Source organism: Diadema antillarum, unplaced genomic scaffold, assembly GCF_040938485.1.
Source record: "Diadema antillarum isolate AM-2024a unplaced genomic scaffold, OU_Dant_1.0 seq00000413_RagTag, whole genome shotgun sequence".
NCBI lineage: Eukaryota > Metazoa > Echinodermata > Echinoidea > Diadematoida > Diadematidae > Diadema > Diadema antillarum.
The window spans coordinates 601,462-624,227 of record NW_027271399.1 but is presented as its reverse complement, the minus strand read 5'-3'; the positions used below and the strand labels follow the sequence as shown (position 1 = coordinate 624,227).

Genomic DNA, 22,766 nt, shown 5'->3' with positions numbered 1-22,766 from the left:
TTATGATCTTGGAATTAACTGACAAGCAGGTCATCCCATTCCCAAGTCAAGAAATTGTTGATGGACTTTACAGTGCTGTGACAATAGTTAGAGCCATTAGTATGATTGCAAAAGAGAAACTGCACATTATATTTAGTTGGCATCAAGAAAATGTATTCAATGGTTGAGATAGTACAAGTACCATATAATATATCTGTTTCAGAATAAAACAATGCAGGTATGTGTCTCCCAGGACAGGATTAAGTGATGAGTTCTTATTCTCACTTCCTCAATTAGGCAAAACTAGACCAGAGGATAGAGGAGAAGAGACCTCAATTGTACTTTTAATAACCCTCTAGGCCTACATGCCACATTTATTACCTGTTCAAAGGTTTACGTGTGACATTTGTGCACATTTGACTCATCGGCAAATGTGTTAATATTCACAACTGGTTACGATTACCAAGCCTGTGTCCCTACCACTGAATGCAAGAAACGTTATGAAGTGTCCTATTAAAGAAAATTCAGTACATGCAATAAAATACAACATATGGAGACTGAATGTAAGACAACATAATGTTGAGACATGGATTTCCCTAGTGCTAAAAAAGCTCTGCAGGTCTACATGTTGCATGCAGTTTGACTTAGCCCATATTACTCAGGCCCCATTCACCCTCAATCTGCTTTGTTTCATTTCAAATTGAATGCAATTATGACTGAGTTGTCTGTACAGCACAGCATTCTATAGCCATGACTCATCACAGCCATGTAGACACAGTGATTCCACACACAATGAGGCACAGAAAAGAGGTGTACAAGTTGTTGAATGTGTTTGTGCTTGAGGTTGTCTGCATGTTGGCGGTACAAGGTCATTGCAACTGTTACCTTTTTGGTTTACAACGTACATACACTGTACACTACTAGGAAGCTTGTAATAGTTTTTCCATGCTCAGAATGATAGTATTCTGTCGACTTTCAGACAACTTGGGTAATTCACTTTCCACACACTACCACATGTAACCATGATAACATTTATGTATTAAGATGATATTGCAGGAATGTTATGCATAGGAGATGTCCTAATTACATAGGCATCAAAGCATCTGTTTCTGTGCAATACTGTTCACAATAAAATTGATTCTTATGCTTGAGACTAGAGGGATAAAAATCAGTCATGTCAAGCTAGTTTTGACATAACTTTAAATATCTAATTTCTACAGTTTACTTTCTAACTGTGGAACCTGGCTAATCAATCTCAAAGCAATGCACTGAGTACAATCTGCCCTTTAAATTTAAATTGTTTGATCCTGTGTATTTATTTTTTTTTTTTGGGGGGGGGGGGGGGGGGGGAGGGGGATTTATGGATTTCCTTCTACCTAATTCATTAAATACCAAAACAATAGACCATCTAACATATATTTGGTCTTGCTCAGTCAATGAAAACCTGCAATGTAAGTCCAAATATCCTCCTGAAATGCATTAATGACAATATGGATGTTTGTTACATTACCAACTTCTCTCTTTGCCTTAATTACTGTGTCTTCCTTTATCCTTGCCAGTCCTTCATCTGTTACAATATCTAGTTTACATTAGACACTAGAAATATTGGTATGCATGGAACTTTCACAAATTTTACAAGGAGCCAAGATTTGTGAAAATAAAATGCATACTATGTGGAAGTTGAACAGACCCCTACATTACTAGCACCTGTACGTGTAGTAAATTGGATTTTTTTTTTAGTCGGCAATTCATGAAAATGTCATGCCACACTTGTTTTTGATTTTCCAACAATCCTTCACTCTGTCATGTCTTTGTATGTCATGTCGTCCACAATAAACAACATAAAATAAAACAAAAAACCTAAACCAAGCCAATCTACCCCAGACTAGTGTTCCTTCTCCTATTTCACATGTAGGCAAAGTATATGAACCAGGAACACATAAAAGGAGCTTTCACTGATCTCTATGGTGAGAGGCCAATACAATACGGCCAGAAATAATACATTACAGTTGAATGGTTTAATAACAATGACAGCAAGACCATCAACCCCCCTCACCGTCTCCCCCTCCCCCTCCCCTCCCCAGTCCCAATAACATTTCTTCTCAGTCCCCTATGTGCTGGCCAACCAAAACTGATGATGGTAATGTCCATGGTGTAAACAGCACACCTCTACTAATGATATGAACGTTCAAGGCAATATTGGATTACGCATCCCTGCAGTGTACTGATATCACTGGTGCACGAGCACCGCTCCAAATTAAACACTGCATGCATGAAGGCTGAAGTAACATCAGCCTCTCACACACAGCTATACAAGAATGCAAGGGATGCTGTACGTCTGCAGGTAATACAGTCTGACAGTATGTTTTCATCAAGAACTGTATGCTGAAAATTATTAGTTCTCCTGAAGATTTTAGGATTTTATATTCTTGAGAAGCACATAATGAATTTAAAGATATTTCAAATCAATATACCACAATGACAGATGATCAGACAAAATCTCAAGGATTGATCATGGACAATTTCTCTGGGTAAATCCAGGCAGGTTCTACTGACAACGAGTCTTGGGGAATATGTGCAGGCACCCACGACTCCCCATTCAAGTATCTGATTGCACTCATGGTAGCCTGTGCTTGATTGACCATTATAACATCTCTCTTTGTGGCTTGTCAGCTCAACTTTACAGCATGAACCACACATCTTGACAATCAGGCTACAGGGGAAGGCAAACTACAGGCAGGGTCACTACCCAGTAGACCAGAATTTACTGGGCCTGGAGTGCTAGAATCAAGTTTCACTTTCCACAAACAGTTGACACTCTTCATCCCAAGTCTACCCTTTCACCTTTCGACACTAACAGGTCAAACAACAAGTTCTATTCCTCTGAAAGAGGAGTCAATTCAATTTCATGTCTATGCATTCGAATAACAGAAAACATTTTATTTAGACCATGACGTTAGTTTTACACACTCAGACACAGTTCGTTTTACACACTCAGACACAGTTCGTTTTACACACACACAATCTACGGTATTTGAGAGTTTCCCCGACTTCATTTCAACACTATAGCTTTAAAAACACACACTCAATAATTCTTAGAATATAAGCATTGTAACATTCTTCACAAGATATCCATATTAATCAAATTGATATTTATGGACAGATGACATGAAATCAAAATCAGAAAAATATCTTTCATTCAAATACGACGGCTTAATGTAAATTCAATAAATAAACTGGCAAGTATGAATTGAAGCAGTATACTGATTCCTGAAGTTGATAGTCTTTGGGATATCCATACAGTGACCTCTGATCATCAAGGTCCTCGAATAAAGAACTTTAACCAAGATTCTTTTGATGTATGTTTGCTTTATCCCCTTGCACATCAAATACTACCTTTTGTTGGGTTCTATACAGAACATCAATGGTGGAAAAGAGACATATATATGTACACACTGTTTGCTTCAAAATGTAATAGAACAGCGTTTCCCATTTGAGTGTGATTGTGTGCATGTGTGCAAATCTACAAGGTCTGCCTGAAAGATTTCAATGGATAATGGGGAGGGTGGGTAGAAAGAGGGAAGGCAAATCAGGTCTGTCTGAATGAAACCCTCATACACACAGGGACTACAATAGTATGCCATAGAGATTAGACAGGCCAACTGTAAACTGCTAGCCAAACAGGGGCCATCTTCACTTCTTCATACGATCAGAGAACACACTATACCACCCATACAGAACTGTTGGCTGTTTGTTGGATGGCAAGTAGGCCACTCCCTTCACGCAACGCACAATCTCAGGTTATCTCCAACACGTGTGGTGTATACAAGCTGTAAGCCGCATTAGCTACATTTGTACATGTACACCCAGGCTGTGAGATATTACTATTTCTTTTGTCACTGTACTACATTGGCGTTCAGGCTCAAGATAATACTCTGAACTAGTTTCATCATTTGTGTTGATGCCACATGTGTTTTTGTTTTTGTTTTATACATTTGTAGGCCTCCTATATAAAAAAAAATTATTCAAATTAGTCCATGCCTTGAAAAAGTTACCAGCACTTGATTGTCAGCTGTATGAGAGACTCTGAGGCTATCAAAATCAAATTAAACAAAATTTCCTGACTGCATACCAGGTACACTGTCTACTCGGTAAAAGGAAAAAAAAATAAGATAAATTAATAAATAGATAGAAAAGAAATACAGAAAATCAAAATTGGTGAAACAATATTAGTGTATATCATGACAAGGCATTCAGAAATTTGCACTATATAGTAGCCACTCACTACGTCTTGTACAATTTGCACAGGTGAGCTTTGTAGTAATAAACTACAAGTGGCAAGCATTAGTCACATGTTTTCTATGTAGGCCAAGCATCAAGTCTGGGTGACATTTGTGTGGGGTACATGTGTAGCTAATGCCTGCCATGATTGTGTCCTGCTTGTTTGCCCTTCTATTTATCAACCTTGAATAGTTTTGCAAACAGGTGATAGGCATGGTCAAGAATCGCTTCCCCTAAATTACTGATTAGAAACCCCAATAACTTCTGTCAGTTTTATACTACACATAACTTAACACCACTCAAGGCTACAAATCTTTGTCTGGGTATTTTTTTTTACAACTTAACATAGTGTGTCTTTCAATGTAAATGATTATCGATATACAATAGAACTACATGTCTATGAGTCATATTCATGACATGACTCATATCAAATTAACATAGACAGAGGCAGACCAAATGTTCCATGGTTGGACCAATGGACGGTCCACACTGATTCAAAAACATTCTCACAAGATCTAATAATACTTGTACACATTCAAAAGTATCACAGTACTTGAACAGTGATAAACTTCAGATACATTATTCCATCTTTTCACAAATGTTGGTAGATCAATCAAGGAAAATACAAGCTATGAATTATGCATCACTTGACTCACCTTAAGTTTTCATCTGCCTCAACCTCAATGGTTTCTAGCTTTTTCCTTGTTTCTCCTAGTGCCTCTTCTTGTTTGCCATTATCTTCTTCAAGGAGGATGATTTTACTGTTTAGGTTCTTCACTTCAGCTTCTGCCTGTACATTGAAGGGGGGGGGGGGGGAAGGAGGAGCACACATTAAAATGTCAAATTATTTAGTATAAAATCAATTTTCATTATGACAACACTGTTATCTGATAAAATACATCTGAAAATCTGAAATGTCTAGCTTTGTATACCTTCTTAAGAATAGAAATTAATTTTCTCATGCTGCTCAAATAATTCCAATGCAGAGAAATAAAACACAGTTTGCATGGCAAACTATAGCCGCATTTAGTCAAACGGTTCACAATTAGAAAATCAGGGAATCTGAAGTCTTACTTTCAATAATGAAACAGTAGAAGAGAATAGAGTTCCTTTCTAATTCATCTTTTATATATGGTCATATTTTGAAGAAAGCTTGGTGTTGACTAGGGAAAAAACAATCTAATCTAAGCTAATACTTGCAGAATGTAAAAAAAAGTTTCCACATTGTAGATGTCTTTTGAATGCACTTCAGTCTTTCCCTTTAAACCTGTGCATGATCACCACCTTAACATTTCAGTGCTATTGCACATTATCAAAATTCCTCCACTCTGTACATCTGTCTCCTGCATGACGAAGCCTACACATACAGACACACAATGCACACACCCATAAATGTATACAAAAATGAACTTCATGGCATTCAGATTCACCTTCCCTCTCTCTGACAAACTCTACAAGCATCAAATGCTCTACAGTCACTTCATGAGCAAAAACAAACAAACAAACAAAATAAAACTAAAACATGACAATACTTTGATTTAAGCATTTGTCTGGCTGCAAATCCACTGTGTTTCCATGGGGGGAGATCATGATTTCTGTCTTACTTCTTTGCCATCAAACGCATGTTATCTAGACAAACAAAGTGTCTGTAGCATACAATCCTGCGCTCACAATGTGAAATTTATGATACATTTCAGTCAAACTATTTTTTATGACAAAATGCTCTTTAATAGTTTGAGCCCTGGATACAGCACCATTATATCATAGACCCCCTGGCTTTTTGATGTTATTGGTGAATCTCTTACTGCATCATACCCTCATCCATATGCCTAATTTAGTTCATCTGTTCTTTCCAGGAACCCTAGATTTGCACAGAAATCTTAACAGTGGCTATGAAACAAATCTAAAGCAGACTGGGGTGATAGAAGTTTATATTAGTTTGGGTTGTTGGTCCAATTTACTGTGTAATTACTGTAAACACCTATATTTTCGTGTGATTAATTTTTCACACTCAAAAGCATATTCACGGGTTCTTGAATTCACGCTGCACGATTGCCAACCCATTCAAATTGTGCAGAGAACTGGGTTTTGAAATTCGTGCCAGCCAAAAGTACCGTGAAATGTGCCAAAATTAATGTACAACGAACATTTGTACGTTTACAGTACAACCTGTATAGTGTCAAATAGGCTGAACTGGTTCCTTGAAAATAAGTATGCAGTCCCACAACTTACGGACCACCTGGGTATCCAGACAACCTGTTTGTAAAGACCACTGACTCTGAGTCCACCAGTTAGACCTATGTATGAACACATACAATCCATAACAATCACTACCCCCCCCCCCCCCCCCCCCAACTGGTTGTCCAATTACATTGCACATTTAAGTTCTGCACAAAAATAAATAAATTACAAATTAATCATTTTGTGAGTTCCACATAAACATGAAATAAGAGAGATCATCATATATTAAGGTCAAACAAATTCATATGCCTCATCCGATTAGCGTCTCAGAGAATTACTCCACAGGCAAATTTATAGTTAACACTTTTATATACTGTGGTTACCCTGGGTTTAACCTCTACTATGCATACACCCTTGTCCTAAAAAAACAGAAAGCTGTCAGCTGCTAAAACAATCCTCAGCATCGTATATGGTGACTCAGTTGCTTCCTGCTCAAGTTCACTGCCAGCACCATGACACTGTCTGATGAGACTCAGACACCTAACAGGGGAAAGAATCAATGTTTCAAAGCACTCTCCAGGATGTCATTCATACTTCCCTCCCTTGCCAAGTCCATGTAGACCGACCAAGCATACAAGCAATCATATCACCTGCTTACTGTCTCTTGATTTCTGACCCTATTTCCCTTCTTCATGCTTGGAATGTTGAAATTCTTTGCTTTCCAAACTATCAGCATTATACACATTGCATCATTCCTACATGTAATACACATCCTTCAGAGTTTCATAATACGGTATATTTGAACCGTATGTGTGTTTTATCCTTGCAAACTGGTCAACAATATTTTCTCACCTGCTACATGCTATAGAGGTTCTCTTGCCAAAATCTGCTTGGGAATTCAGATTGTTTAAAATATATCATTTGTGACCAAGTTGGACAAACCTTCAGCAAGCTGTAGAAATATAATGGGAAATTTTTGGAACAGTGATGTATAGGCCTACATGCATCATTAAGTTGGGATTCATTTCATGAATTGAAAGTGGTCCACTGGCTGTAGGCAATATGCAAATATAATAAACTCAACAAGCTAGTACCAGTGATTTCATACAACGGTCTGTATAATACTCAGTTCATTTCAATAGTTGAAACACCATTTACAGGCAATATTTGTTGTGCAAAGCAAGCCTTTGGCAAGATTTCATGTAGGCAGAAACAACTTTTATCAAAGAGGCATAATGAAAAAAAAAAAAAAATGTGTTTTATACACAAGTCTATTGGACATCCAGTCACAGGCAAGTGAACACATACATTTGAACATGCACAGTTCCCATTCAGTTAATTTTTGCCAGATACATGTGCACATGTATCATCCATGCCCCTTTTCAATGAACATTTTGTCTCTAACTTCAGATGCAGATCATAAACTGGAGACTCCAAATATTCAAGGCAGAGCTTGCCAAATGCCTGAATAGACAACTTCAGTGCTGGAGAGTTTTCAACACAATTTGTGTTGAGAATGTGTGAAGTACTTAAATGTCAGGCACAGCTTCTAACCTATCCATGATAACTTTACACCCAAGGTGATTGAAAGAAGTTACCATATGGGGTCCAATTTAAAAATGCATGCACAGCAGTATCACACAGTTATCTGGATCTGGCATTACAACTGTACATGAAGGACCTTACCCCCATTTACAGGTTAAACCATATCGTCTATGCTCCCTACCTTCGTACTGATACTAGTACCAGTAGTGTACCTTCCATACCCAGTACACAGTGTGTGTATCAGAAATATACAAATTGCATTCCCATTTACTAGGTACTTGTAGTCATATCAGCACATTATACCAGTAAATATTATAATTTCATATATGGAATGAATGTCACTCTCCCATCTTTCATGTGAACACTGTAAATAAAGAATATCAATTGTAATGGATCATTCATACAGATGTAAATTGTGCTTCATAGTTCATTATAGCATCTGCCTGCAGCTGGCTCCAGGCACATTGAAATCTACATGGCCACACACAATGTACAACCAAAAATCAAATTGAAGACCCTGAATGAGCAAGCATGGTCAAATTTGGGAATTACACTTTGTTCACATTTTTTAATGACTTGATAGAAGTCAGACATCTTCTGACCCATTTAACTACAATTTCAAATATCAATATAAATATCATGCAAAGCTCTTGTCTTTTTCAACCTTTCTCTTTCTGTGCTCTACATATACTTAAAATATAGAACTTCACATGATGTCATGACACAGGGAATAATTTTCCTGGTATCGCATCGCAATTTGCTATGCATTTTTACAACACTGCTACACAACTAACTTTTGTGTAGCAATTTTCTTCCATAGAAGTGTACAGGATAACATTTAAAATATTGTTCATCAGCTGAAATTGCTAATCAAATTTGAGTTGGAAAATTATTCCCTGTGACACACATTACATTTTTAACCATCTTCTTCCATCAGTAGAATGCTCCTGGTCATGGCTTTAGCTACATTGTATGTAGTTATTTTCAAATTCATGTGCTGAACCAGTCAGATACTAAGACAGATGCTAGGTACAGAGCTGGTTCTACTTCATGTTCAGATGCACAAAGAGTGGATTGTGACACAGCACCCTAGATCAAGTTCTTGGCCCTCCTGCCTGTTCAAGGCAAATTGCACTTGGCACAATGCAAGACTATTTACCAGTGTGTGTGTGTGTGTCAACCTTAGAGTACACAATGGACCAGTTGTAGTGAAGTAAACCTTGTGCACAGAGCTTTCTCTGTCACTAGATATCCTTCCCGTCAATTATGACAATTATATAACAAAAATCGAGACTCCATCAAAAGCTAGACTGCAATCGTCAACTTTTATATCGATACGATCATCACTCTTCAAAGAAACAAAAACCTACATGTATGTACGACTTACTGGACAGATTTAGACTATTATAGTACCAGTATATCTTCAAAACAATTACCATTACCATGGCTCACAAAGGCTCATGCATGACCATTGCCAATGTGCAAAAGCATACACAATAATACCAGGGAATACCCATAAATGGGTTAAGAAACTCATAACAGTTTGATGCAATGGCAAACTACAAGAAATTGTAGTACTCAAAGAGACCTTTTTTGATAGAATGCTATGTTAATGATGTACAATACATACACAATAAAAACGAAGAAATTAGAACAAACAACAATTTGGCAAATGAAATATTTTGGCTCAAACACGGGACTACTGCACTGAACATATTTTGGTTTAAAAATGTAAATACTGCATATTGTATCTGGCAAGCTAAATCACACTTTCAGTTTCAACATACATGTACATGTGTATTCTCTGGTTTCAGATAAGGAAGACTCAATATGAAATACAATTAAACCAGAATAGTTAGCTGCTCTGTTACATTGACACCTTGGAACACATATCACTGAAGTACACTTGATATGTTTTGCAATCCTGTCTCTTGATCAGTGGATCAGACTGCTGCTGTCGTTTGGGGGCAAAGGTCATTCAGGGAAATTTGAAGCAACTTAGGAGGGCAAACACACCTCCTATTTCCTGCAGCAGAACACGCCTGTGTCAATACTAGCGTTGGCAGAAAACTGCCAGTGTAATTACAGTACAAATTCATGTAGTGTGCTTGAAATAAATGTAATTTCCATCAGCAGGGATCTCACATATGAGAGACTATGCAGATGGTACTATTAAAAAAAAAAAAAAATTAATAACACTAACAAAATAAAATAAAAGATTAAAAAAATTAAAATAACAATCATTACACAACTGCGTAATACCAAAAGCAGGGAAAATATTCCAGACAAATTAGGCTATGAATACCTAGAGTAAATATCAAATATTGTACAGTGCAATGATCTTCACGGCACACACTGTTTGTGAGCAAGGTACATATAGCTTACGTACAGAATTGTTGGCAAAAGTGGATGTTATGAAAGTACCGTACACTTTCACTTCTTTTAAAATGTAGTATGAAAAACTACCACACAGTCATCTTCTCTTTGATCCCCTATGCACTATTGTACAATACTGATCACATGTGCTAAAATTACGAAGCTGATCAATATTTTTAACTTTTTAATGAAAATATCCATGAACCTGGTTTTATATAATGCATGGTCTAATCTTACATTCAGTTACCGATTTATTGATAACTTCCTAAATATATTTCTGAGGAGTCTGTTGATAGCCTTACAATAAAATTAGGAACAGGCATGCACATTTTGCATAGTGTGCACTTTCTTAATTGCAAACAGATTTAATAATAGTACCATACCATGCAGCCCCTAAAGGCATCAGCAAATAATGATTACAGCAATTGATGTTCATTCCAAACTTGATAACATGTGATTTATATGGTCTCACAAAGTGCACCCTGCAATTACTAACTTCAGATGACCTTCTTTGGATACTATCATGGAATAAGTTACCTCAATGCACTAACCAGTAGACAAAATATTCTTTGTCTCTTCAGCCATGTTTGACACTTCAAAATACCTTTCACTTTACATCAAACAAGCCTAGAAAGAAAAGTAGAATTACAGGGTCCTTGTGAAATTCATTATGCTTGAACAAATCAGGATTAACAGTGCTAATATATAGCCTAGATGACTCTTGCAATCATGACACTGTGATGGTTTACCAATACCAGTATTGCAACATCTGCATCAAATTTGTTTTTAGAGCATGCTATGAAAAACATAACTGCAATTTGCAAGCCTCTGGCTCTGAATTCTATTACTCCCATTCAATTGACAGATAGAACACAGACATGCTAGGTACAGATGTATGCAGTATTTATGGGTAAAGTCAGTCTCTAGCGGGTAAACTCGACCACTAGTGCTCGCATTACAAGTGGCCGAGTCTACCTACTGGGCCAAGTTTACCCAAACTACAGTATACCTTTATTGATCTTCAATCCTTATTCTACACTCATTTTGCTGCCATTACATTATTTCATAATGTTCACTAATCTTCAGAGTAAAGGTCTAATGTTACTGTTAGAGCAAATGACATATAATTTTCTATAGACCCCTATTTGCAAAAATGGGTTGTTACACTTTTGGCTAAATAAATAGACTAACATCAATTACCATTCAGTCGCCACTACCTAAAGTCGCCAGACATTCACATCGCATGTAACGCGCACCGCAATCAGAGATCAGCTGGGGCGATGGATTTTCATCGCTCTCAAAATACATTCCTAACTCACCTTTTTCCTCCATAAAAACACAAATAAAATATTTGTAATCCAAATGTATCTTACCATATGTAACAGGTGACACAACCATTTTTGATGCGAGGATGTTTTTGATTTAGAATGGATTTCAGGTGGCAGATTAACACAGTTTTTCAAACGCTATGATGCATAATGTATCCTACATTGAAGTGTGTGTATAACACAGGCGCTAATAATATGTGGCGCGCTATGGGCGGCGAACTAATTCAGTGCCTATCGTTAGTTCCCCAACCCAGAGGTGCATAGGAAATACACGCAAGTGGCGACCTAGTCCTAGTGGTCAGTAATTGACATTAGACTTCTAACAGTTATAACAAATTAGACTTTTAACAAATTTATTCATAATTCAACTGTGTTAAAGTTTCTGGCTGCTGCATGCTGGTATTTTCTAGTGAGTTGTAACAACAGATGGGAAACATGTATATATAAATCGTAATCATTTATTTTTGAACAAGTCACAATTATTTAATCTCCAACAATGCAACATTCAATACAAACATCAAAGCACTTCTACTTCCAGCAAGAATTTATGTCAATGCAACTGTGATCCAGTGAGTTAGGTGATTAGTGAGAGAACAAGGGCAAGAATCACCTACAATCACATCACCTGCATCTCTCCAGATCTTTTAGTTTTAGCACCCTACATACAGTAGATACTACACCTAATATAATGGTAACATTAACATTAGTTTACACCTTCTTCCAATTCCCTTGGGCTTGGCCTGGTGCTTGAGCTTGCTTGCCTTCATCATGTTCATGTTCTACTCTTCTTTACGGCCAGCAATGGGTGAATCTCGAGTTACCAATGAAACTATGTTCAACACAAATGTTCTACATCTTATAATACATCCATCATCATAACTTCGTCAACTTAAGAAGGTTGGGTGACAGTTGGTGAACACGGGCGACTGCTACATCTTATCATTAGTAGTCCATCAGCAACACATGCCCGCATACTATTCATTTCCACTTCTCACTACCGGTACGGTACGTATTACTCGTATATGGTGCACGCAGTGCAGGCGTTGGCGCTTGGCCCATCCCACACACAAGACACTTGCATACATGTGTTGTACGCCAAATTTATGCGATGTATGGCTTCACTATACCTACCACTTCGGCTCGATCTCGTTCCTCATTAAGCTTCTTTTCTAATGACAGTTTGAGTTCCGTAGCCTCGTCCAACGAGATCCTAAGAGCTGATACCTTCTTCCTTATCTGATCCATTTCGATCTGCAGCGATTCCCTTCCTTCTCCTAGAAAATATATCCGAATTACGTTCTTTCAGCGCAATTTCGGAAACCACTTGTAGGCCTAGTATGCACACTTCTCAATTCGCAGGGTCAGGACAAGCGCTTCGCGCGATCGCATCCCGCATCGCGCACGCAATCTACAACACACACGCACAGAAACAGTAGGGGCTCGTTACTCGATAATAATCGATTCCTTGATCGATACCTGTCTTGAAGTGCTTAGACATTTAATTTCAGGCGCTTCATGGAGATTTTCTGCTGTCTAAATAAATGATTTCAACGCATTAAAGTATGTTTAACCTACATTTGTTTTATATAGTTTCATACAATTCAATTAGATTTCAGATTTCAAATGACCATTGAGTATCGGAGCGATTTGAAGTTCATACCCAAGACAGAGAGAAGTGTGCCCTCTTCCGTCCTCTTTGTTTTGTGCTGTTACGTCTTTACTAATTACTCCCTACGGGAGATCGCCTGACATCATAACTATGGCACACACTGAGAATTTCAGTGAGTTCACCTTTTTGACGACTCCCATGTACTCATTCTGATCAGATATTTTCTTATTGTGTAATATCATAATCACTAGTCATTGGGAACACTTGTTCATTTTCAATTAGTTGACATCTTATCTCCCATTACTTTGCGGCTAACATTCAATAAAACGTCTGTAAACGACAAGCGTAACAGGATACAGTTTGGCAATATTAGATAAAAAGTTCAAACTTTTCTTGAAATCATGAACGAAATAATGACGTACTCAAAGTCATTTGACGAGAAAAGCTTTAGGAAAACTAGACCTTATGGAAAGTATGAAAGTTTACATTTTGCATCAGGTCATAAAAACAGCATGTTGTTTACTTCGCGCATTTGACAACAATTGCACCAGTCATTTTGATTTTTCTTTACCGTGTCATTTGAAGAAGACCACTCATTCAGTTAATGCTTACATATTTTCCAAAATTTTAAATTGCAAGAAACTTTCTTTTCGACTCTGCTCAAATTATATCCAGTACGCTCTCATTAGTCTCTGAAATATTCGATTCAAATATAATCAAAAGAAATTGCGATGGTGATATGACGCAAGTGACGTCACAGCCACGTGGTCAGAACGCAAGTTTCGAGTTGCGCAGTATAAGTCGATTCCGAAATTTGCTAATCGTATCAATTTCGCATCGTGTTTTTTTTTTTCAATTCAACTCTGTGCCATGTCATGTGGTTATGTTTACTTCATCGTGTATATGATGCGGTAACTCGTGTAAGCAATTAAAATGCACAAAAAGATATTTTGCCTTAATTTAGTTTCCAATGTTCCTCTGCCATGTTCTATTTCTATAGGAAATGCATGATTTAAAACATGTCTTAATTTTTTCTGACCCATTTCGATCTGACATGTTGCTGCCTCATAATGATTTCTCCGCCGATCGTAATTATGCCCTATCTCATTTTAAAAATTGTTATATTTTTGTCTGCTCGTTCGCTTGTAAGATACACAAAGGTACACCGTAAAGCTGGAGCTCAACTTTGAGAAATGATTGCATAAGTTACTACAAACTTTGAGGCGTTCATTGTCTTCATATTCGTGTACACACACGAAAACATAAGTGCAAAATATATGGTTTGCACAAGACATCGCTATAGAAATTCAATCGTGATATTTAAGTTATTTTTTTCAGACAATGATGATAAAATCATAGCTTAATTATCACAGATGTGTATCCGGGATGTGTACAGGAATCCCACAAGCCTGTTTTTTTTTTTCTGTATGTATTCCATAGCACACATTCTTTGGCAAGTTTTGATAATAATTCGTTACAATTACATGACCAAGTAATAGAAAGTTACCAAATCGAATACATTCTAAACAAAATACTGCCCGTTTCTTTGGAAATGAATGTTGGTTCCCCAAACTTTGCCATGCACTGGGATTTGAAGAATGCAAGACAAATGGAAGAAATACGAATATGATGCATTGTGCAGGCGTCCATAATCGTGAAGTATCCATGGGTGTACTGTTATACGTGCAGCATGTATGCGTGGAAAGATGTAAAACGGGGCATATTCTAGGCACATGTAGGCCCCTATCGACGTGTTAAAAAATTTTTCTTTTGGCCGTACATTAATTACTAACTACAATTAAAAAGAGTATTAATGGAAAGAGTGTAAGCTAAAACAATATTCATAGACTTCAAACAATGCACCTCGGACATGCAATTATTCAAGGTGTATATTTTATTACTTGATATTGCAAATGATCCAGCCAGAGAATTATCATTGTTTCTGAGATAGGCGCTCCTTTTGGACGACAAACAAAAATCTTACAAGAAGAATGAATGAAGTCACGACGCACGATTTAAGGCACGTGTTGCGTGTAGACGTGTAAGATTTTCATTCTGGCTGCACATTTTACTGAATCCACTTGTAGGGTATTAATGGAAAGGTTATTGCAAATACTGAAAATTACTGCCCTTCAATGAGTCTATTGAAGTGAGTATTTTCTTTATTAGAAGGCAGTAAAACAAAGTTGCTTTGCTATTTCATTTTCAGACAATTTTTATGGACAGCAACCTGCTGATAAAATCAATGATCCTTTGCATCCATTCAAGTAGGAAATTATGCCAGTGCATGACTCCATCATAACTGGCTAGTGGCTTAGTAGCTTGTATTACACTATTGTATTGAGTTTATGCTTCCTCTTTGTGTGTGTGTGTGTGTGTGTGTGTGTGTGTGTGTGTGACATGTGTGTGTGTGTTTAACTTAAAGGAGACCTCCGGATGATTTTCAGACTTTAAGATTTAAACACCTATAAATTAGTTATACTGAGTACAGAGTTTCAGAATCTATAGTGATTGGGATGAGGAATAAGAATGTTTTCAAAATTTGAAATGAACAAGGATGACGACCTGCAGCCTCACCATAAGAATGCATGAGTTGGGGCTCAAGGAAGCAGAACAAAAGAAGTTGGCATGCATAGATTCTACACAGGTGAACTTGTCAAGCAAATGGTATTATAATGGAATTACACTGCTATACATTTTTGAAATAATGTATGTGAGGCTCCTATGTCATCAACACTGTTTAGTGTAATTTGTTTAAAATTTTCAGAGTATTGGTTTCTCTGCTCAATGACCACAATAAATTCCACAAATCTATACGGATCTGCCGATTTATGGACTACATGATGTGAAATTATGGAAATCGTCTGGAATGCCTCTTTAAAAAAAGTGTGTGTGCCTGTGTTAGGAAAGGAACAGACTGACAAGCACTGTCATGAAAGATATCAATTTACGCCAAAGAACCTATCATATCCCTAGACAACCGAGCAAATAAACAAAAACACTCGAGGAAATAATGAATATACATAGACTTTAAAACGATGCACATGAACATTCAATAAATTATGGTGAAGTACAATCTATTTCTAATTAGCAATTCTAGCTAGAGAATCATCGTATAAGTTTCTGAAATAGGTGAGCGCCTTGCATGACAATTACATAAATCTTATAGATGTTAATGAAGAATGAACGAAATAACGATGCATGATTTACGCCTATGGAGGTTTGATATTCCACAACACTCTGAAAGGTCTAAAGAAGACCATGGAGTGACAAAGTAAGACTATCGAATGAGTGTGCCTCATTGGAATGTCAAATAAGCATAAACGTGAAAGCTGTCCGTCTGCAAATAATGATGCACTTCACTTTTGCTTATGTTGCACGGCCTTTCGCAGCATGAAGGTGCGTGCGTGCGTGTGTGTGTGCACGTACGCGCAAGCATTATGGCGAAGAGCCACAAAATATCTATGTCAAATGCCAAAGAGATCTGAGAGCGCGCACGGAGAGTTCAAGTGGTTACCGAGGTATCGACGCTGTAAGGAACTCATCGTGACAGTCACGTTTCCACTTGATACAAAGATAATCCAGAAATGAATTGAAGACACCGTTGCAATTATCTGTGGTTGTTAATCCGTACGCCTACAGGAAGGCTTGAATCCAGCACGTGTAGAAGTGGTAGAAGTCATGAACACAAGAGAACTATCGTCGAAAGTCATCCCGCGCGTGTCACTGTTCAGCGGAGGGAGTGCACTCACTCGAGCGCACAGCCTGACATTCCAGGCATGTCATTCCATATACGGCGGTGTGACGTAGTATCTGGGTGTGCCGAGCTGGCCGAACGATAATCGGTGCAGGTATCGGTTGCTGTCCCAGTTCAGAAGGTCCGGAGACGTTGTGCGTCCTAGCCCGACGTCTTAGGAGTGTATCCAAGCGGAACGGTGCTTACAATCCCATTATTTACAGGAAATAATTGTAAGGTGAATCCACGGCTTGGATTGTCTAGGGTCATCACGAGTCCACTGTTTGTCTGAACTGATGAATAAGTCATCAAAACAACCAACAGCTATCATTACCTTATTCCATTACGTGCAAGGAAAAAAAAAAACACGAACAAGCCGTAGCTGAGGTAGCATTTCAATTGCGAGTCCATCATCGTAACTCGCATAATTTTAAGTAATTGGTCAACGTCATGGTGTATTGTCTCTCAGAGTATAATGCAATATGAGTGCAAACCACGCAACCTTAATTCCAAAGACGACGTATGCATTCATAGCTAAATTTGAACGATAAATACTTTTAACCACATGATATTGCTTCGAGGAACATTCGGTACTATGCATGACCTTTTTCAGTCTCAAACACAGTAAGTTAGCAAGCAGAGGATAAAGAAATATAATATTATGCAGTATTATATGATAGATCATTAACATACACTATATAGACGTGAAACGAATCTTTTCGCAGAAGTAATGACAATGAAATTGATTACGATAATGATGACAAAAATAATGATGCTGACAACAATGACAATAATTGATCATCTAGACATCGAAAATCAGAACAAAATTATTTTCTCGAAAGAAGTTCCAGTTTATATGGATAATCAAACTTTTTTCAAGAAGTTAATTTCCTTTTCTTTTTCGATTTTTTAGACGATAGATAATCACTATTATCATTGTTGTGTGGTGTTGCATCTTGTTGTGTTGTGTTGCGTTCAGTATGTTGTATGTTGTCTTGCGTTGTCTTGCGTTGTCTTGACTAACAGCTTGACATCTTGGTAGTTGCTAATCAATCACCAGAAACTTTTTTTTTCTCCCACTGGGATATTTATTACTCTACATCGAAAGTATAGTATTCATCAAAAGACACAAAAAACAACAACAAACAAAACAATACCAAAAAAAAAACCAACATCGTAATATTGTTCTAGCAAAGTACTATGAAAAACAGGCCATGACCTGTCGTGACTCAGAAGATCATATCTAACATTTACCAGAGACTTTTGTATTCAAACAATCATGTATTTACCAATAGGAGACTGGCAAGGTGTGACGGCATCAGCACCCCTTCTAATTTGCATATTATAGAAATAATTGTAACATCAAGAAAATGATGTGGTAGAGGCTGATGTTACTAATCAGCAAAAAAAAAATGAAACTTACAAAATTCCACAAATCTTATCACGTCTTTACTTACTTTTGATGAAACTTCTATCTTCCTATATATTGTTTGGGTTTTGCTTTGATTTTTTTTTTTGCAACTTGTGCATGGAGGAAGACAATGAGCCAGGTGCGTCACTATGTCAGTGTATAAATTATCTTTTGTTGGGCATACTTGAAGCCTCAATCTCTTATCTCAATCTCTTATCAAAAATTTACCTCAAATTATCATTCAAAAAAGTACCAATACCGAATTGGTCTATATAAATATATACGTATTTGTGTGCGTGTGTGTATAATTTTATACCTATATTTCTCAATCTATTTGTACTATTTATAAAGAAAACAGCTCTGAGAAAGATTACTGAATGACATGCATGAGAGAGTGGCCGAGACAGACAGACAGACAGACAGATATACAGACGGCCTATGGAAAAAAAAAAGTCACCGACTATTTCATTTCTAGGAATGGGAGACGTGAATTTGAAATGAATCAGACATTTGTTATTCGACATTATAGTGTCATTTAGTGTATACTATTAAGTGTACTACAAGTCTTTCTGCTGGTAAATTCCTTATCTGCCGCAAGTGAACCGCAACAGAACAAAAAGGGTGTTCAGTCCGTGACCACAAACGCATGCACAACCGGATGTCATCGCTAACAATGGCAGGTGACATTTCCGATTTTAATGGGTCACAATGCGCTCATTATTACATGGCAACCTTCGTGTTTTGTTACCCTTATTGATCTAATTCTATGACGATAGATGACTAAAATGAAAGGAATCACCCCAACAGGGAGGCGAATTAAAACAAAGTTCAGTCATACCGCTAACGTCGATCTTTGGACACGGAACATGCTATAATATCAGCGACTGTTCCGCATCGATCAACATGATCAACCTGTACGGCAGAAAAAAACAACAACAAAAACAACCAGGGGATGGCCTTTGTGGTGATATGTTTGAGATCTGCGATGCGCACCTTGGTCCTTCTCACATGTACCAAGCTGAGTATAGAATAGAAAATCGCGCAATACTCTCCCTTTAAAAGGGGGGACAAACTAAAATTGAACGAAATAAGGAAAAAAAAAACAAGAATTAGATGAGACTAGAAATGTCGCTATAGCGACTGGTACTCTCTAAAAAAAAATCGAGTGAAAATATTCACTCCTAAAAGAGTGAATACCAAAAAGAGTGAATTTAGAGTGAAATTGGAGTGAATTTTGAGTGAAAATGTTCATTTTCACTCATTTTGGAGTGACCTCAGGGATCACTCGAAGATTTTGGAGTGATCCCTGAGGTCACTCTGAAACGAGTGAAAATGAACATTTTCACTCAAAATTCACTCCAATTTCACTTTAAATTCACTCTTTTTTGTATTCACTCTTTTAGGAGTGAATATTTTCACTCGATTTTTTTTAGAGAGTATGCTTCCGCCATAATGCATTGTTCTCCGAATAGGTCTATAGCACAATGTCTTGACAATGTGTGACAAAACAGCTTCACATAACTGGCAAAATATTAAAATGACAGGTTTGTCACAAATGCATTGAGTGTTCACTATCCTTGAACAAGATTTATTTGGATGAATGGCTATACTGTCTAAGAGTGCAGGTATTTGGGGATTTGAGGATTTTTGAACCCAACTTTTGACCCTTTTATAAGTTTAAAGAAAAAGTGAAATTTAGCACTTTCACTTGACATTTGACATTTTGACCTTTGACCTTTAGGCAAGAATCTTCCTAGAGAATCTGTATTTGGTAATATATATATGCATACACTAAAGTTTCAAGAAAAAACCCTGCAGGCATTGCATAGATAAGACAGAAATATTGACATTTTGATCGGTTGACCTTGACCTTTCACCCCCTGACCTTTGACCCATGACTCCTAAAGTCCCTACATGATCACTGCCAGTCAGTACATGCATAAATACTAAGTTCCATGGAGATACCTTGAAATATTTGTGAGATATGGAGAAAAATGTGAAATTTTTACATTTTCACTTGACCTTTGACCCTTGACCTTTGACCTCATGACCCAAAGCTCTCTCTGGGGAATCTTTATTTGGTAGTTCATGTATACACCAAGTTTTAAGAAAATACCTCCAGGCATTGCACAGATATAGGGGAATTAGTGACATTTTGAGCATTTGACCTTGACCTTTTGACCTTTGACCATCAGCGTGTGCGCCTTAAAGTTGATAGGCACATTTTTGCCCACTAATACATATACGTGCCAAGTTCCATTAGGATACCTGTAACAGTTTTTTAGATATACGCTGTCCACAAAACAACATTACGGACGGAAGGACGGACGGACAGACGGAAGGACGGACGGTCGGACGGACGGACAACCCGAAAACATAATGCCTCCGGCGACACTTCGTGGCGGAGGCATAAAAATACTAGTTCGCAGGTATTGCACAGGTGTCCTTTGTAGTAAAACGAATCTTTGCTCGCTACCTTTGCTTATATGGTTTCTTCTCCTCCATTCCAGCTTTACAAATACAAACAGTAACAACACAAAAATACCCGCACACACACATACACACACACAAACACAGACACATCCACACTTGAATACACATACAAGATACAAGATACACAAACAACCATACTTATGAGCCTAAAATGTTCTTAAACAACACATTGCTTCTTCAAGTTCAACCATGCCACAACCAGCAGGCATAGGGGATAGTAAACAACAACAACAATGATATAATTATGATTTTGAGACCTGTACGTGGTCGCGAGAGAATTCTAAGATCGTATCAGGGTGATCATCCCCCGAGGACAATTCACCTTATCACGACTTAATTATATACTGGTTAGTGAAAAGGTTAGAGTAAAGATTGAGGTTAGGTTTAGGGATATAGTTTGGTTTAGGGTTAAGGATAGGTTCAGGGATCAGAGGAAGGGTTAGGGTCAGGGGACTAAAAAGGCAGCGGAGAGAGTACTCACCACGCTCTGTGCCTTGGTTGCTTCTTCGAGCGCAGACTTGGTCTCCGTCAGCTTGTCGGTGGCCGTGTCGAGCTCGAGTTCGACCTGCTTGATTCGGTCATCCCTCTCCTTGATGGTGTCGCTCAGCTGTTTATGTAGAACGAAAAAGGGAAAAAGGAAAAAAGAAGTCAATATGATGTCGCTCAAACAGCAGGTTCTTCTAGTATCATGGAAAGTCTTACATTGTTAATTACTATAGCTCAGATCTCGTGTTTTCTCGCTGCACATTTTTACAGGGAATTTCCACTTGTACCGTTTGAGGCAGGATAAAAACACTTGTAACCTTCTGATAATGTCTTAACTTTGACTATATCACCAAAAATATGAGAAATACAACAACTATTGGAGAGCGGAAAGAGCACATGTTAATTCACACAGTCACTTGGGTTTCGTCAAGCTAACCATCTTCATGTATTAAGGTTGTGGATTTTTCTAAAAGATTTGACTTTAAAAAAAACTTGATGGTTCACAAAACAGGAGGAAAAATGACACTCGGTCAACAAATCCAGAGTGCCAGTCATCAGATGGCTTCTGAATGTAACAACAAAGTACAATGAAAATTAACGAAGTTTACGCCAGACAAATCTTGAATGGAACTAAAAAATCATAGGTGTATGTCATCTACCAACGGAAAGAGTTAAAGGTCACACATACAGGCGCGCCGGAAGCAGTTTTGGATTGGGGGGGCAAACATTGGAGGGGGCAAACATTGGAGGGGGCTCAAGATTAGACCATGCATATGTTACACAATATACACATACACACACACACACACACACACACACACATCTATTATATATATATATATATTATATATATATATATATATATATATATATATATATTATTATATGTAAAGTGGCGTACGGTGGGTCGAAACATGGGGGGAACCATAAAGTAATTTTGACGGTCTGTATGCTTGTGCGTGTGTGCGTGAGCAATAATGGGACTACAATACATTACGGAATGTGATACATTCAACAACGCAGTCATTGAGGAACATTGTAAGTTTTCCTTACATGGATTATGGAATGATGGTGTGAAACGATCGACAAATTAGATACTGTCAGCAACATAAGGTGAATGGCATAACAATAAAATGCGAGCGAGCGAAGCGAGCGAGCTTGAAAATTTTGATATTCTACAGTTCCAAAAGTGGAGTTTTAATTGTAGCTATATACATATTTCGCTTTGAAATAAATGGGGGCGCATCGGGCGCAACTGCTGGCAATTATTGGCAGCAACACTAGGAGAATGGCATAACGATTCAATGCGAGCGAGCGAAGCGAGCAAGCTTGAAAATTTTG

General features: G+C 37.6%; 1 protein-coding gene across 5 annotated transcripts in view; it reads right to left on the bottom strand.

Moving 5' to 3' along the window:
- The window catches only part of LOC139732335 (tropomyosin-like), a 58,429-nt gene that overhangs the window by 29,003 nt on the left and 6,660 nt on the right, over positions 1–22,766 (bottom strand). For 4 of the 5 annotated variants that reach the window (XM_071643204.1, XM_071643205.1, XM_071643203.1 and 1 more), the window contains exons 2-3: positions 21,421–21,546; positions 4,917–5,050 (exon numbers count right to left, since the gene is read on the bottom strand). In XM_071643204.1, the coding sequence (XP_071499305.1) occupies positions 4,917–5,050; positions 21,421–21,546 (260 nt within the window). Of the gene's footprint in view, positions 1–4,916; positions 5,051–12,821; positions 13,033–21,420; positions 21,547–22,766 lie in introns of those variants that run through there. The other variant, XM_071643206.1, reaches the window with a different exon arrangement.